The following is an 18410-nucleotide window of genomic DNA, read 5'->3' as shown; positions in this document are numbered from 1 at the left end:
CGGAGAACTTCATTCTGTGGGTGACGGTTCTGATCCAAACAGACTGGATTCAGATATTTCAAATTTTAAATTTAAACTGGAAAACCTCCGTGTATTACTAGGGGAGGTGTTAGCGGCTCTGAATGATTGTAACACAGTTGCAATACCAGAGAAAATGTGTAGGTTGGATAAATATTTTGCGGTACCGACGAGTACTGAGGTTTTTCCTATACCTAAGAGACTTACTGAAATTGTTACTAAGGAGTGGGATAGACCCGGTGTGCCGTTCTCACCCCCTCCGATATTTAGAAAAATGTTTCCAATAGACGCCACCACAAGGGACTTATGGCAAACGGTCCCTAAGGTGGAGGGAGCAGTTTCTACCTTAGCTAAGCGTACCACTATCCCGGTGGAGGATAGCTGTGCTTTTTCAGATCCAATGGATAAAAAGTTAGAGGGTTACCTTAAGAAAATGTTTGTTCAACAAGGTTTTATATTGCAACCCCTTGCATGCATTGCGCCGATCACGGCTGCAGCGGCATTCTGGATTGAGTCTCTGGAAGAGAACATTGGTTCAGCTACTCTGGACGACATTACGGACAGGCTTAGAGTCCTTAAACTAGCTAATTCATTCATTTCGGAGGCCGTAGTACATCTTACTAAACTTACGGCGAAGAATTCAGGATTCGCCATTCAGGCACGCAGGGCGCTGTGGCTAAAATCCTGGTCAGCTGATGTTACTTCTAAGTCTAAATTGCTTAATATACCTTTCAAAGGGCAGACCTTATTCGGGCCCGGGTTGAAAGAGATTATCGCTGACATTACAGGAGGTAAAGGCCATGCCCTGCCTCAGGACAAAGCCAAAGCCAAGACTAGACAGTCTAATTTTCGTTCCTTTCGTAATTTCAAAGCAGGAGCAGCATCAACTTCCTCTGCACCAAAACAGGAAGGAGCTGTTGCTCGCTACAGACAAGGCTGGAAACCTAACCAGTCCTGGAACAAGGGCAAGCAGACTAGGAAACCTGCTGCTGCCCCTAAAACAGCATGAATTGAGGGCCCCCGATCCGGGATCGGATCTAGTGGGGGGCAGACTTTCTCTCTTCGCCCAGGCTTGGGCAAGAGATGTTCAGGATCCCTGGGCGCTAGAGATAATATCTCAGGGATACCTTCTGGACTTCAAATACTCTCCTCCAAGAGAGAGATTTCATCTGTCAAGATTGTCAACAATCCAGACAAAGAAAGAGGCGTTTCTACGCTGCGTACAAGAGCTCTTGTTAATGGGAGTAATCCATCCAGTTCCACGATCGGAACAGGGACAGGGGTTTTACTCAAATCTGTTTGTGGTTCCCAAAAAAGAGGGAACTTTCAGACCAATCCTGGACTTAAAGATCCTAAGAGTTCCATCGTTCAAGATGGAGACTATTCGGACAATTTTACCTATGATCCAAGAGGGTCAATACATGACCACTGTAGATTTAAAAGATGCTTACCTTCACATACCGATTCACAAAGATCATTATCGGTACCTAAGGTTTGCCTTCCTAGACAGGCATTACCAGTTTGTGGCTCTTCCATTCGGATTGGCTACAGCTCCAAGAATCTTCACAAAGGTTCTGGGTGCTCTTCTGGCGGTACTAAGACCGCGGGGAATCTCGGTAGCTCCATACCTAGACGACATTCTGATACAAGCTTCAAGCTTTCAAACTGCCAAGTCTCATACAGAGTTAGTGCTGGCATTTCTAAGGTCACATGGATGGAAGGTGAACGAAAAGAAAAGTTCACTCGTTCCACTCACAAGAGTTCCCTTCCTGGGGACTCTTATAGATTCTGTAGAAATGAAGATTTACCTGACAGAGGACAGGCTAACAAGACTTCAAAGTGCTTGCCGCACCCTTCATTCCATTCAACACCCGTCAGTGGCTCAATGCATGGAGGTAATCGGCTTAATGGTAGCGGCAATGGACATAGTACCCTTTGCACGCTTACACCTCAGACCACTGCAACTGTGCATGCTAAGTCAGTGGAATGGGGATTACTCAGACTTATCCCCTTCTCTGAATCTGGATCAAGAGACCAGAAATTCTCTTCTATGGTGGCTTTCTCGGCCACATCTGTCCAGGGGGATGCCATTCAGCAGACCAGACTGGACAATTGTAACAACAGACGCCAGCCTTCTAGGTTGGGGTGCCGTCTGGAATTCTCTGAAGGCTCAGGGACAATGGAGTCAGGAGGAGAGTCTCCTGCCAATAAACATTCTGGAATTGAGAGCAGTTCTCAATGCCCTCCTGGCTTGGCCCCAGTTGACAACTCGGGGGTTCATCAGGTTTCAGTCGGACAACATCACGACTGTAGCTTACATCAACCATCAGGGAGGGACAAGAAGCTCCCTAGCTATGATGGAAGTATCAAAGATAATTTGCTGGGCAGAGTCTCACTCTTGCCACCTGTCAGCAATCCACATCCCGGGAGTGGAGAACTGGGAGGCGGATTTCTTAAGTCGTCAGACTTTTCATCCGGGGGAGTGGGAACTTCATCCGGAGGTCTTTGCCCAAATACTTCGACGTTGGGGCAAACCAGAGATAGATCTCATGGCGTCTCGACAGAACGCCAAGCTTCCTCGTTACGGGTCCAGATCCAGGGATCCAGGAGCAGTCCTGATAGATGCTCTGACAGCACCTTGGGACTACAGGATGGCTTACGTGTTTCCACCCTTCCCGTTGCTTCCTCGATTGATTGCCAGAATCAAACAAGAGAGAGCATCAGTGATTCTAATAGCACCTGCGTGGCCACGCAGGACTTGGTATGCAGACCTGGTGGACATGTCATCCTGTCCACCTTGGTCTCTACCTCTGAAACAGGACCTTCTGATACAGGGTCCCTTCAAACATCAAAATCTAACTTCTCTGAAGCTGACTGCTTGGAAATTGAACGCTTGATTTTATCAAGACGTGGGTTTTCTGAGTCATTTATTGATACCTTAATACAGGCTAGGAAACCTGTTACCAGAAAGATTTACCATAAGATATGGCGTAAATACCTATATTGGTGTGAATCCAAAGGTTACTCTTGGAGTAAGGTTAGGATTCCTAGGATATTGTCTTTTCTACAAGAAGGTTTAGAAAAGGGTTTATCTGCTAGTTCATTAAAGGGACAGATCTCAGCTCTGTCCATTCTGTTACACAAACGTCTGTCAGAAGTTCCTGACGTCCAGGCTTTTTGTCAGGCTTTGGCCAGGATTAAGCCTGTGTTTAAAACTGTTGCTCCACCATGGAGTTTAAACCTTGTTCTTAATGTTTTACAGGGCGTTCCGTTTGAACCCCTTCATTCCATTGATATAAAGTTGTTATCTTGGAAAGTTCTATTTTTAATGGCTATTTCCTCGGCTCGAAGAGTCTCTGAATTATCAGCCTTACATTGTGATTCTCCTTATTTGATTTTTCATTCGGATAAGGTAGTCCTGCGTACTAAACCTGGGTTCTTACCTAAGGTAGTTACTAACAGGAATATCAATCAAGAGATTGTTGTTCCTTCTTTATGCCCAAATCCTTCTTCAAAGAAGGAACGTCTACTGCACAACCTGGATGTAGTCCGTGCTCTAAAATTTTACTTACAGGCAACTAAGGAATTTCGACAAACGTCTTCTCTGTTTGTCATTTACTCTGGGCAGAGGAGAGGTCAAAAAGCTTCCGCTACCTCTTTCTTTTTGGCTTCGTAGCATAATTCGTTTAGCTTATGAGACTGCTGGACAGCAGCCTCCTGAAAGAATTACAGCTCATTCTACTAGAGCTGTGGCTTCCACTTGGGCCTTCAAGAATGAGGCCTCTGTTGAACAGATTTGCAAGGCTGCAACTTGGTCTTCGCTTCATACTTTTTCCAAATTTTACAAATTTGACACTTTTGCTTCATCGGAGGCTATTTTTGGGAGAAAGGTTCTTCAGGCAGTGGTTCCTTCTGTATAAAGAGCCTGCCTATCCCTCCCATCATCCGTGTACTTTTGCTTTGGTATTGGTATCCCAGAAGTAATGATGACCCGTGGACTGATCACACTTAACAGAAGAAAACATAATTTATGCTTACCTGATAAATTCCTTTCTTCTGTAGTGTGATCAGTCCACGGCCCGCCCTGTTTTTAAGGCAGGTAAATATTTTTTAATTTATACTCCAGTCACCAATTCACCCTTGGCTTTTCCTTTCTCGTTGGTCCTTGGTCGAATGACTGGGAGTGACGTAGAGGGGAGGAGCTATATGCAGCTCTGCTGGGTGAATCCTCTTGCACTTCCTGTTGGGGAGGAGTAATATCCCAGAAGTAATGATGACCCGTGGACTGATCACACTACAGAAGAAAGGAACTTATCAGGTAAGCATAAATTATGTTTTTTCCAATACCTAAAAGGTTTACAGAAATTATTAATAAGGAATGGGATAGACCCGGTGTGCCGTTTCTCCCCCCCCCTCCTATTTTTAGAAAAATGTTTCCAATAGACGCCACCACACGGGACTTATGGCAGACGGACCCTAAGGTGGAGGGAGCGGTTTCTACTTTAGCAAAGCGTACTACTATCCCTGTCGAGGACAGTTGTGCTTTTTCAGATCCAATGGATAAAAAATTAGAGGGTTACCTTAAGAAAATGTTTATTCAACAAGGTTTTATCCTGCAACCCCTTGCCTGCATTGCTCCTGTCACTGCTGCTGCGGCATTCTGGTTTGAGTCTCTGGAAGAGGCTTTACAGGTAGCGACTCCATTGGTTGACATACTTGACAAGCTTAGAGCACTTAAGCTAGCCAATTCTTTTGTTTCTGATGCCATTGTTCAGTTGACTAAACTAACGGCTAAGAATTCTGGATTTGCCATCCAGGCGCGTAGGGCGCTATGGCTTAAATCATGGTCAGCTGACGTGACTTCAAAGTCTAAACTACTTAACATTCCCTTCAAGGGGCAGACCCTATTCGGGCCTGGTTTGAAGGAGATTATTGCTGACATTACTGGAGGAAAAGGTCATGCCCTTCCTCAGGACAGGTCCAAATCAAGGACCAAACAGTCTAATTTTCGTGCCTTTCGAAACTTCAAGGCAAGTACAGCATCAACTTCCTCTACTACAAAACAAGAGGGAACTTTTGCTCAGTCCAAGACGGCCTGGAAACCTAACCAGACCTGGAACAAAGGCAAGCAGGCCAAAAAGCCTGCTGCTGCCTCTAAGACAGCATGAAGGAACTGCCCCCTATCCGGTAACGGATCTAGTAGGGGCAGACTTTCTCTCTTCACCCAGGCGTGGGCAAGAGATGTTCAGGATCCCTGGGCGTTGGAAATTATATCTCAGGGATATCTTCTGGACTTCAAAGCTTCCCCCCCACAAGGGAGATTTCACCTTTCACGATTATCTGAAAACCAGATAAAGAAAGAGGCATTCTTACACTGTGTGCAAGACCTCCTAGTTTTGGGAGTGATCCATCCAGTTCCAAATCTGTTTGTGGTTCCCAAAAAAGAGGGAACCTTCAGACCAATTTTGGATCTAAAGATCTTAAACAAATTCCTCAGAGTTCCATCTTTCAAAATGGAAACTATTCAGACCATCCTACCTATGATCCAGGAAGGTCAATATATGACTACAGTGGATTTAAAGGATGCTTATCTTCACATTCCGATACACAAAGATCATCATCGGTTCCTAAGGTTTGCCTTTCTAGACAAGCATTACAAGTTTTGTAGCTCTTCCCTTTGGGTTAGCTACTGCCCCAAGAATGTTTACGAAGGTTCTGGGGTCGCTACTGGCGGTCCTAAGGCCGCGGGGCATAGCAGTGGCCCCTTATCTAGATGACATCCTGATACAGGCATCAAACTTCCAAATTGGCAAGTCTCATACGGACATAGTACTGGCATTTATGAGGTCGCATGGGTGGAAAGTGAACGAGGAAATGAGTTCTCTATCCCCACTCACAAGAGTTTGCTTCCTAGGGACTCTGATAGATTCTGTAGAAATGAAAATTTACCTGACTGAGTCCAGGTTATCAAAGCTTCTAAATTCCTGCCGTGTTCTCCATTCTATTCCACGCCCTTCGGTGGCTCAGTGCATGGAAGTAATCGGCTTAATGGTAGCGGCAATGGACATAGTGCCGTTTGCGCGCCTACATCTCAGACCGCTGCAACTATGCATGCTCAGTCAGTGGAATGGGGATTACACAGATTTGTCCCCTCTACTAAATCTGAATCAAGAGACCAGGGATTCTCTTCTCTGGAGGCTATCCCGGGTCCATCTGTCCAAAGGTATGACCTTTCGCAGGCCAGATTGGACAATTGTAACGACAGATGCCAGCCTTCTAGGTTGGGGTGCAGTCTAGAACTCCCTGAAGGCTCATGGATCGTGGACTCAGGAGGAGAAACTCCTTCCAATAAATATTCTGGAATTGAGAGCAAGCTTGGCCTCGGTTAGCAACTCTGAGGTTCATCAGATTTCAGTCGGACAACATCACGACACTGGCTTACATCAACCATCAAGGGGGAACAAGGAGTTCCCTAGCGATGTTAGAAGTCTCCAAGATAATTCGCTGGGCAGAGACTCACTCTTGCCACCTATCAGCAATCTCCCAGGTGTAGAGAACTGGGAGGCGGATTTTCTAAGTCATCAGACTTTTTTCATCCGGGGGAATGGGAACTCCATCCGGAGGTGTTTTCTCAATTGGTTCATCGTTGGGGCGAACCAGAACTGGATCTCATGGCATCTCACCAGAACGCCAAGCTTCCTTGTTACGGATCCAGGTCCAGGGACCCAGAAGCGGCGCTGATAGATGCTCTAGCAGCGCCTTGGTTCTTCAACCTGGCTTATGTGTTTCCACCGTTTCCTCTGCTCCCTCGACTGATTGCCAAAATCAAACAGGAGAGAGCATTGGTGATCTTGATAGCGCCTGCGTGGCCACGCAATACCTGGTATGCAGACCTAGTGGACATGTCATCCTTTCCACCATGGACCCTGCCTCTGAGACAAGACCTTCTACTACAAGGTCCTTTCAATCATCCGAATCTAATTTCTCCAACATAGGTGTGTCCGGTCCACGGCGTCATCCTTACTTGTGGGATATTCTCTTCCCCAACAGGAAATGGCAAAGAGCCAGCAAAGCTGGTCACATGATCCCTCCTAGGCTCCGCCTACCCCAGTCATTCTCTTTGCCGTTGTACAGGCAACATCTCCACGGAGATGGCTTAGAGTTTTTTAGTGTTTAACTGTAGTTTTTATTATTCAATCAAGAGTTTATTTTAAAATAGTGCTGGTATGTACTATTTACTCTGAAACAGAAAAGAGATGAAGATTTCTGTTTGTATGAGGAAAATGATTTTAGCAACCGTCACTAAAATCCATGGCTGTTCCACACAGGACTGTTGAGAGGAATTAACTTCAGTTGGGGGAACAGTGAGCAGTCTTTTGCTGCTTGAGGTATGACACATTCTAACAAGACGATGTAATGCTGGAAGCTGTCATTTTCCCTATGGGATCCGGTAAGCCATTTTTATTCAGACAGTAAATAAGGGCTTCACAAGGGTTTATTAAGACTGTAGACATTTTCTGGGCTAAATCGATCATATTTACACATATTTAGCCTTGAGGAATCATTTAATCTGGGTATTTTTTGTAAAATAATATCGGCAGGCACTGTTTTAGACACTTTATTCTATAGGGGCTTTCCCTAATCATAGTCAGAGCCTCATTTTCGCGCCGGTATGGCGCACTTGTTTTTGAGAACAGCATGGCATGCAGCTGCATGTGTGTGGAGCTCTGATACATAGAAAAGTCTTTCTGAAGGCATCATTTGGTATCGTATTCCCCTTTGGGCTTGGTTGGGTCTCAGCAAAGCAGATTCCAGGGACTGTAAAGGGGTTAAATATAAAAACGGCTCCGGTTCCGTTATTTTAAGGGTTAAAGCTTCCAAATTTGGTGTGCAATACTTTTAAGGCTTTAAGACACTGTGGTGAAATTTTGGTGAATTTTGAACAATTCCTTCATACTTTTTCGCAATTGCAGTAATAAAGTGTGTTCAGTTTAAAATTTAAAGTGACAGTAACGGTTTTATTTTAAAACGTTTTTTGTGCTTTGTTATCAAGTTTATGCCTGTTTAACATGTCTGAACTACCAGATAGATTGTGTTCTGACTGTGGGGAAGCCAAGGTTCCTTCTCATTTAAATAGATGTGATTTATGTCATATAAAATTTAGTAAAAATGATGCCCAAGATGATTCCTCAAGTGAGGGGAGTAAGCATGGTACTGCATCATCCCCTCCTTCGTCTACACCAGTCTTGCCCATACAGGAGGCCCCTAGTACATCTAGCGCGCCAATAATCCTTACTATGCAACAATTAACGGCTGTAATGGATAATTCTATCAAAAACATTTTAGCCAATATGCCCACTTATCAGCGAAAGCGCGACTGCTCTGTTTTAGAAAATACTGAAGAGCATGAGGACGCTGATGATATTGTTTCTGAAGGGCCCCTACACCAGTCTGAGGGGGCCAGGGAGGTTTTGTCTGAGGGAGAAATTTCAGATTCAGGAAAAATTTCTCAACAAGCTGAACCTGATGTGATTACTTTTAAATTTAAGTTGGAACATCTCCGCGCTCTGCTTAAGGAGGTGTTATCCAATTTGGATGATTGTGATTATCTGGTCATTCCAGAAACACTATGTAAAATGGACAAGTTCCTAGAGGCCCCGGGGCCCCCCGAAGCTTTTCCTATATCCAAGCGGGTGGCGTACATTGTTAATAAAGAATGGGACAGGCCCGGTATACCTTTCGTACCTCCCCCCATATTTAAAAAATTGTTTCCTATAGTCGACCCCAGAAAGGACTTATGGCAGACAGTCCCCAAGGTCGAGGGGGCGGTTTCTACTCTAAACAAGCGCGCCACTATACCCATAGAAGATAGTTGTGCTTTCCAAGATCCTATGGATAAAAAATTAGAAGGTTTGCTAAAAAAGATGTTTGTTCAGCAAGGTTACCTTCTACAACCAATTGCATGCATTGTCCCTGTCACTACAGCCGCGTGTTTCTGGTTCGATGAGCTAGAAAAGGCGATTATTAGTAATTCTTCTTCTTATGAGGAGATTATGGACAGAATTCGTGCTCTTAAATTGGCTAATTCTTTCACCCTAGACGCCACCTTGCAATTGGCTAGGTTAGCGGCGAAAAATTCTGGGTTTGCTATTGTGGCGCGCAGAGCGCTTTGGTTAAAATCTTGGTCAGCGGATGCGTCTTCCAAGAACAAATTGCTTGACATTCCTTTCAAGGGGAAAACACTGTTTGGCCCTGACTTGAAAGAGATTATCTCTGATATCACTGGGGGCAAGGGCCACGCCCTTCCTCAGGATAGGTCTTTCAAGGCCAAAAATAAACCTAATTTTCGTCCCTTTCGCAGAAACGGACCAGCCCCAAGTGCTACGTCCTCTAAGCAGGAGGGTAATACTTCTCTAGCCAATCCAGCCTGGAGACCTATGCAAGGCTGGAACAAAGGAAAGCAGGCCAAGAAACCTGCCACTGCTCCCAAGACAGCATGAGATGCGGGCCCCCGATCCGGGACCGGATTTGGTGGGGGGCAGACTCTCTCTCTTCACTCAGGCTTGGGCAAGAGATGTTCTGGATCCTTGGGCGCTAGAAATAGTCTCCCAAGGTTATCTTCTGGAAGTGATTCATCCTGTTCCATTAAGAGAACGAGGGATGGGGTTCTACTCCAATCTGTTCGTAGTTCCCAAAAAAGAGGGAACGTTCAGACCAATCTTAGATCTCAAGATCCTAAACAAGTTTCTCAAGGTTCCATCGTCCAAAATGGAAACCATTCGAACAATCCTTCCATCCAGGAAGGTCAATTCTTGACCACGGTGGATTTAAAGGATGCGTATCTACATATTCCTGTCCACAAGGAACATCATCGGTTCCTAAGGTTCGCATTCCTGGACAAGCATTACCAGTTCGTGGCGCTTCCTTTCGGATTAGCCACTGCTCCAAGGATTTTCTCTAAGGTACTAGGGTCCCTTCTGGCGGTGCTAAGACCAAGGGGCATTGCTGTAGTACCTTGCTTGGACGACATTCTGATTCAAGCGTCGTCCCTTCCTCAAGCAAAGGCTCACACGGACATAGTCCTGGCCTTTCTCAGATCTCACGGATGGAAAGTGAACGTGGAAAAGAGTTCTCTATCTCCGTCGACAAGAGTTCCCTTCTTGGGAACAATAATAGACTCCTTAGAAATGAGGATTTTTCTGACAGAGACCAGAAAAACAAAACTTCTAAACTCTTGTCGGATATTTCATTCCGTTCCTCTTCCTTCCATAGCGCAGTGCATGGAAGTGATAGGTTTGATGGTAGCGGCAATGGACATAGTTCCTTTTGCGCGCATTCATCTAAGACCATTACAACTGTGTATGCTCAGTCAGTGGAATGGGGACTATACAGACTTGTCTCCGAAGATACAAGTAAATCAGAGGACCAGAGACTCACTCCGTTGGTGGCTGTCCCTGGACAACCTGTCACAAGGGGTGACCTCCTGCAGACCAGAGTGGGTCATTGTCACGACCGACGCCAGTCTGATGGGCTGGGGCGCGGTCTGGGGATCCCTGAAAGCTCAGGGTCTTTGGTCTCGGGAAGAATCTCTTCTACCGATAAATATTCTGGAACTGAGAGCGATATTCAATGCTCTCAAGGCTTGGCCTCAGCTAGCGAGGGCCAAGTTCATACGGTTTCAATCAGACAACATGATGACTGTTGCGTACATCAACCATCAGGGGGGAACAAGGAGTTCCCTGGCGATGGAAAAAGTGACCAGAATCATTCAATGGGCGGAGACTCGCTCCTGCCACCTGTCTGCAATCCACATCCCAGGAGTGGAAAATTGGGAAGCGGATTTTCTGAGTCGTCAGACATTGCATCCGGGGGAGTGGGAACTCCATCCGGAAATCTTGGCCCAAATCACTCAACTGTGGGGCATTCCAGACATGGATCTGATGGCCTCTCGTCAGAACTTCAAGGTTCCTTGCTACGGGTCCAGATCCAGGGATCCCAAGGCGACTCTAGTAGATGCACTAGTAGCACCTTGGACCTTCAAACTAGCCTATGTATTCCCGCCGTTTCCTCTCATCCCCAGGCTGGTAGCCAGGATCAATCAGGAGAGGGCGTCAGTGATCTTGATAGCTCCTGCGTGGCCACGCAGGACTTGGTATTCAGATCTGGTGAATATGTCATCGGCTCCACCATGGAAGCTACCTTTGAGACGAGACCTTCTTGTTCAAGGTCCGTTCGAACATCCGAATCTGGTCCCACTCCAGCTGACTGCTTGGAGATTGAACGCTTGATCTTATCAAAGCGAGGGTTCTCAGATTCTGTTATTGATACTCTTGTTCAGGCCAGAAAGCCTGTAACTAGAAAAATTTACCACAAAATTTGGAAAAAAATATATCTGTTGGTGTGAATCTAAAGGATTCCCTTGGGACAAGGTTAAGATTCCTAAGAGTCTATCCTTCCTTCGAGAAGGATTGGTAAAAGGATTATCTGCAAGTTCCTTGATGGGACAGATTTCTGCCTTGTCTGTGTTACTTCACAAAAAGCTGGCAGCTGTGCCAGATGTTCAAGCCTTTGTTCAGGCTCTGGTTCGAATCAAGCCTGTTTACAAACCTTTGACTCCTCCTTGGAGTCTCAACTTAGTTCTTTCAGTTCTTCAGGGGGTTCCGTTTGAACCCTTACATTCTGTTGATATTAAGTTATTATCTTGGAAAGTTTTGTTTTTGGTTGCAATTTCTTCTGCTAGAAGAGTTTCAGAATTATCTGCTCTGCAGTGTTCTCCTCCTTATCTGGTGTTCCATGCAGATAAGGTGGTTTTACGTACTAACCTGGTTTTCTTCCAAAAGTTGTTTCTAACAAAAACATTAACCAGGAGATAGTCGTGCCTTCTCTGTGTCCGAAACCAGTTTCGAAGAAGGAACGTTTGTTGCACAATTTGGATGTTGTTCGCGCTCTAAAATTCTATTTAGATGCTACAAAGGATTTTAGACAAACATCTTCCTTGTTTGTTGTTTATTCTGGTAAAAGGAGAGGTCAAAAAGCAACTTCTACCTCTCTCTCTTTTTGGACTAAAAGCATCATCAGATTGGCTTACGAGACTGCCGGACGGCAGCCTCCTGAAAGGATCACAGCTCCTTCCACTAGGGCTGTGGCTTCCACATGGGCCTTCAAGAACGAGGCTTCTGTTGATCAGATATGTAGGGCAGCGACTTGGTCTTCACTGCACACTTTTACCAAATTTTACAAGTTTGATACTTTTGCTTCTTCTGAGGCTATTTTTGGGAGAAAGATTTTGCAAGCCGTGGTGCCTTCCATTTAGGTGACCTGATTTGCTCCCTCCCTTCATCCGTGTCCTAAAGCTTTGGTATTGGTTCCCACAAGTAAGGATGACGCCGTGGACCGGACACACCTATGTTGGAGAAAACAGAATTTATGTTTACCTGATAAATTACTTTCTCCAACGGTGTGTCCGGTCCACGGCCCGCCCTGGTTTTTTAATCAGGTCTGATGATTTATTTTCTTTAACTACAGTCACCACGGTATCATATGGTTTCTCCTATGCAAATATTCCTCCTTAACGTCGGTCGAATGACTGGGGTAGGCGGAGCCTAGGAGGGATCATGTGACCAGCTTTGCTGGCTCTTTGCCATTTCCTGTTGGGGAAGAGAATATCCCACAAGTAAGGATGACGCCGTGGACCGGACACACCGTTGGAGAAAGTAATTTATCAGGTAAACATAAATTCTGTTTTCTCTGAGACTGACTGCATGGAGATTGAACGCTTGATTTTATCAAAGTGTGGCTTCTCCGAGTCAGTCATTGATACCCTAATACAGGCACGAAAGCCTGTCACCAGGAAAATCTACCATAAGATATGGCGTAAATACCTTCATGAGTAATTCTTGGATTCACACCAATGGAGTAAGGTTAGGATTCCTAGGATATTGTCCTTTCTCCAAGAGGGTTTGGAAAAAGGATTATCAGCTAGTTCTTTAAAGGGACAGATTTCTGCTCTGTCCTTTTGCACAAGCGTCTGGCAGAAGTTCCAGACGTTCAAGCTTTTTGTCAGGCTTTGGTTAGAATTAAGCCTGTGTTTAAACCTGTTGCTCCTCCATGGAGCTTAAACTTGGTTCTTAAGGTTCTTCAAGGAGTTCCGTTTGAACCCCTTCATTCCATTGATATTAAACTTTTATCTTGGAAAGTTCTGTTTTTGATGGCTATTTCCTCGGCTCGTAGAGTCTCAGAGTTATCTGCTTTACAATGTGATTCTCCTTATCTGATTTTCCATTCAGATAAAGTAGTTCTGCGTACAAAACCTGGGTTTTTACCTAAGGTGGTTTCTAACAAGAATATCAATCAAGAGATTGTTGTTCCATCATTGTGTCCTAATCCTTCAAAGAAGGAACGTCTTTTACATAATCTGGACGTTGTCTGTGCTTTGAAGTTTTACTTACAAGCTACTAAAGATTTTCACAAAACATCTACACTGTTTGTTGTTTACTCTGGACAGAGGAGAGGTCAAAAGGCTTCGGCAACCTCTTTCTTTTTGGCTTCGGAGCGTAATACGCTTAGCTTATGAGACTGCTGGACAGCAGCCTCCTGAAAGGATTACAGATCATTCTACTAGAGCTGTGGCTTCCACCTGGGCCTTTAAAAATGAGGCTTCTGTTGAACAGATTTGCAAGGCGGCGACTTGGTTTTCGCTTCATACCTTTTCAAAATTTGATACTTTTGCTTCTTCAGAGGCTATTTTTGGGAGACAGGTTCTACAGGCAGTGGTTCCTTCCATTTAAGCCTGCCTTGTCCCTCCCTTCATCCGTGTACTTTAGCTTTGGTATTGGTATCCCACAAGTAATGGATGATCCGTGGACTGGATACACCTTACAAGAGAAAACATAATTTATGCTTACCTGATAAATTTATTTCTCTTGTGGTGTATCCAGTCTACGGCCCGCCCTGTCCTTTTTAAGGCAGGTCTAAATTTAAACTACAGTCACCACTGCACCCTATGGTTTCTCCTTTCTCGGCTTGTTTCGGACGAATGACTGGATATGTCAGTTAGGGGAGGAGCTATATAGCAGCTCTGCTGTGGGTGATCCTCTTGCAACTTCCTGTTGGGAAGGAGAATATCCCACAAGTAATGGATGATTCATGGACTGGATACACCACAAGAGAAATAAATTTATCAGGTAAGCATAAATTATGTTTTTTTTGTTTGTTTTTTTTAATCTTACTTTGAAATTAAAGATGTGGGCAGTTGACACGTCCTATCAAAAGGAAACTAAAAATGAGTTGTGTAAATCTACAGATGTCATTTATACACAGCAGATTATAAATCAACATTTTTTTTTTTTTCCAGAGACACAGCAAATGATGCACTATTTTTAGGAATGCTTTCCAAAACATGAAGCCTTGATCAGTTTGAATGTCCTGAGCCCTTGAATTAATCCTGTGCTCACACTACAAAATGGCTGAATGTTTCTCTTTAACTTTGTTTTTTTTTTTTTAAATCCCCCCCCCCCCAATTAAAAATTGCCTCTGCATATATTCCATTGCATTCTGGCATAATATGGCAGTAAGGGAAGCAAAAAAGTGCCTGCATGTGGAAGTGGTTATGACATCTGGTAAAGGATAACCAGCACTCCCTGCATCACCAGAGCCAAGAAACTATTCTTTTTTTTTTTTTAATTTTTTTTTTTACAGAAAGATCTTTATGTTGGTATATATCATTTATGTAATATGTAAAATATTTATTTAATGCCACTGGTAGCTCTAGCCATTTCCCATTATATATTTGGCAATTAGTAAATTATATATAATATATTACTAATTGCCAAATATTTATTTAATGCCACTGGTAGCTCTAGCCGTTCCCATTTGTGAAGATATTAACTATTAAAGCCACATTTCTAATGTGCGTGGTGTGTATGTATTAGTACTGTTAATATTTAGTAGTAGTAATATTCTAATAGTTTCTGATGATGAGCTTTTTAAACGCTTTTATTAGATGGCAGCTCAAGCATAATATAAAGCTCAGTCTGTAACTAAAGTAGTAGATAAAATTGTGAATTATTATTCCATATCTTAGAATAGGATTTTAGCTGAGTGTTTCAAAGACATGTCCTCTTATTCGATGGAGACAAAGTTCAGTTTATTATGTAAAAAAATCATGTAAGTGGCAAACCAAATGTGCTTATCTTCCTTTTATGTGCTGCTAAATTAGCCTTATTTTCTAGTATTCTGTGCTTTGTTCCTAATGTTTACATCTTGGATGTGTTACAATATTTATTTATTTTTATTATATATATATAAAGGTGAAAGACGTTTGGAAGCCGGTGCCATGGTGCTTGCTGACAGAGGAGTTGTCTGCATTGATGAATTTGACAAGATGTCTGATATGGACCGGACTGCTATTCATGAAGTAATGGAGCAGGGCCGTGTGACCATATCGAAAGCAGGAATCCAAGCAAGACTTAATGCTAGATGTAGTGTGCTGGCTGCTGCAAATCCAGTTTATGGAAGGGTATGTCTAAAGTGGGCTGAGTGATTCAGCTTCATCTAATGTATCTAGTTGCTTAGACTTTCCATGTGCGTACATTAGAACAGTATTGGTATAGGAATCCAAAATGCTATAAGTGGCATTTCATTGATTTAATTCACTATTTGCCCAATATACACAAATTATTTAACCCCATGTTTGCCCCCTTACCCTTGCAGGCCATGGATAACCTACTCCTGCCTCTGTCTTCTCTCTGCATGAGATGTTTAAGGACATGGGTAAAGAGCAGGGTGTCCGACTACCACATTCACTATGCAACTGGGCCCCGTAAATGCTCTGATGGGATGAGTAACATCTGTCACTCCCTCATGTATGAATTATCAGACTCCTGGGCCCATTATTATGGTACCCTGACATCTAGTATTGGTTTAAAAAAAAAAAGAGCTTAATTCAGAAAATATACACAAGGATTCTGAAAACATTTTACCTATCCAAGAAATAGAAAGGTCAGAATTTGTGTGTGGCTGCATTTCAATTTTAAATAGCTTTTTTGCAATATGCTTCTTGTAAGTAATAACTGTTTTACAGTGGCATATACACGTATGCTTTAATGAACTATACACATTCAAACATACCTTCTCAGCCATGGCTTACATGAAGAATTATGTCTTCAGACACAAGACACGTAAATTCCACCGCTCCTGCAGGCATGTTAAATTCTAGCACATAGGCTTTCCTGTAAACTTAACTTTTTACTAGAAGAATTTTAAATACATTCATGCATATTTCAATTTAGACTTTTCTATCCCTTTTATATATTTTCTCCAGAAGTGGTCTGTCTATTGTATTACTAATATCCTGATCTTGAGGGTTGTACAGAATCCCTGTACTCCAGCATGGGATTAATTCTTGGCATTTGAATAAAGGTTACATATTAAAGGGACAGTGAACACCTTAAGCTTTGTATATAAAGTGTTTTGCATATTGAAACAACTTTGCAATATATTTCATTATTTTATATTGCCCCTTTTTCATGTAACTTAGCAGTGTAATTTGAGCATTTTCTAATTCTTAGGAACAGAGATGTAACAGTTAGAATGTGAAATGCTGACATCTCAAGGCTAAGTAGCTTAATGAGATGAACAATTGCAAAATAATGCACTCTATATTAACGTTATGAAAGTGGCTAACCTTATGGTCTGTGGATTAAAGCCCAGATGGGCTCCTCCAAATAGGGTAAATGGATGGAGTTTGGCTGTTAAAAATAAATTGCAGTAAAAAGCATGTTTAAAGGGACAGTCTAGTCTAAAACTTTCATGATTCAGATTGGGCATGCAATTTTAAACTTTCCAATTTACTTCTATCAAATTTGCTTTATTTTGGTATTTTGTTGAAAGCTAAACCTAGGTAGTTTCATATGCTAATTTTTAAACCCTTGAAGGCTGCCTCTAATCTCAGTGTATTTTAACAGTTTTTTACAGTTAGATAATGTGTACAATATAGATAACATTGTGCTCTCACTCTCTTGGAGTTAGCACTCATGGGCTAAAATGCAAGTCTGTCAAAAGATCTGAAATAAGGAGAGAGTCTGCAGAGGCTTAGCTACAAGGTAATCGGAGGTAAAAAATATATTAATATAACCGTGTTGGTTATGCCAAAGTGGGGAATACAGGGATTATCTATTTTTAAACAGATATTTATTTTACAAAGATATGACGAGTCCACGGATTTCATCCTTGTGGGATATTAACCTCCTGCTAACAGGAAGTGGCAAAGAGCACCACAGCAGAGCTGTATATATATAGCCCCTCCCCTTCCCCTCCACCCTCAGTCATTCTCTTTGCCTGTGTTATACTAGGAAGACATGGTAAAGTGAGGTGTTAGTTTTAGTTTCCTCAATCAAGAAGTTTTTTTTATTTTAAATGGTACCGGTGCGTACTATTTTCCTCAGGGGGATATGGAAGAAGATTTCTGCCCTGAGGTTTGATGATCTTAGCATTTGTAACTAAGATCCACGCTGGTTTCCACAAGACTTCTGAAGGTAACCATGAGACATCTTCAGTGTGGAGACCGGTTTCATGCTACAAGCAGCATTAAGGTATGTGCAGAGGAGACTTGGTGTATCAGAACTGGCTGGCATTATTTCCCTGTATGGGAATGGGGTAAGCAGTAAAACCTATTTTAATAAGAGGGGTGTTACTGGAGTCCCTATTTTATATTTATCACTAGTTGATATTTGGGCATTATGTGACATGGGAGACAATATAAAAAACAATCTTTTATGTTTTTTTATTTTTTGGCACTTAAAACTTATTGGTTTTATGCTTGAGGGTTATATTGTGTGTGTATTTTTACTTTAGTGCAAAACTGCATTTCCATGCAGTGTTTGGGCCTACTCTGACTTGACACAATTTTTTCAGGCTTAGCAACAGCAAACAGTAACTCAGTGGCTCCTGGACTGTATAGCTGGTCTGAAGGGTTGGAAACTTGATTCGAAGTACCCTGGGGGCAGGTAGGTTGACTACATGTTGATATAAGTACTTCTAAAGCCTTATTTCTGCCCTTGCTTCTGGGTGCAGTAATTTTTGGATCAACAAACGATATTAAGTTATATTTGGGAATAATTTAACGTTTTTTGTGCATTTTGGAAAAATTCACTTTCTTCTCTTAAAGGTACAGTGCACATTTTTTTTCTAATGTTTATTTTATGCTATAAATAAGTGTTTAAACAACTTTTGTGGTATTACTAGTCTGTTCAACATGTCTGACATTGAGGTTTCTCATTGTTCTATGTGTTTAGAAGCTATTGTGCAACCCCCTCTAACATTGTGTAACATTTGTACTGAAAGGGCTTTACAATGTAAAAAGCATATTTTAAATAGTGTGCCTAGGGATGATT

At 42.8% G+C, this 18410-nt stretch overlaps 1 protein-coding gene across 1 annotated transcript in view; it reads left to right on the top strand.

Moving 5' to 3' along the window:
• The window catches only part of LOC128660911 (maternal DNA replication licensing factor mcm3), a 130169-nt gene that overhangs the window by 52489 nt on the left and 59270 nt on the right, over positions 1-18410 (top strand). The window contains exon 9 of the mRNA XM_053715003.1: positions 15327-15535. Within this exon, the coding sequence (XP_053570978.1) occupies positions 15327-15535 (209 nt within the window). The remainder of the gene's footprint in view (positions 1-15326; positions 15536-18410) is intronic.

This window comes from Bombina bombina, chromosome 5, assembly GCF_027579735.1.
Source record: "Bombina bombina isolate aBomBom1 chromosome 5, aBomBom1.pri, whole genome shotgun sequence".
NCBI classification, from domain to species: Eukaryota; Metazoa; Chordata; class Amphibia; order Anura; family Bombinatoridae; genus Bombina; species Bombina bombina.
The sequence above is the reverse complement of the archived record's forward strand: the minus strand, read 5'-3'. Positions and strand labels throughout refer to the sequence as shown.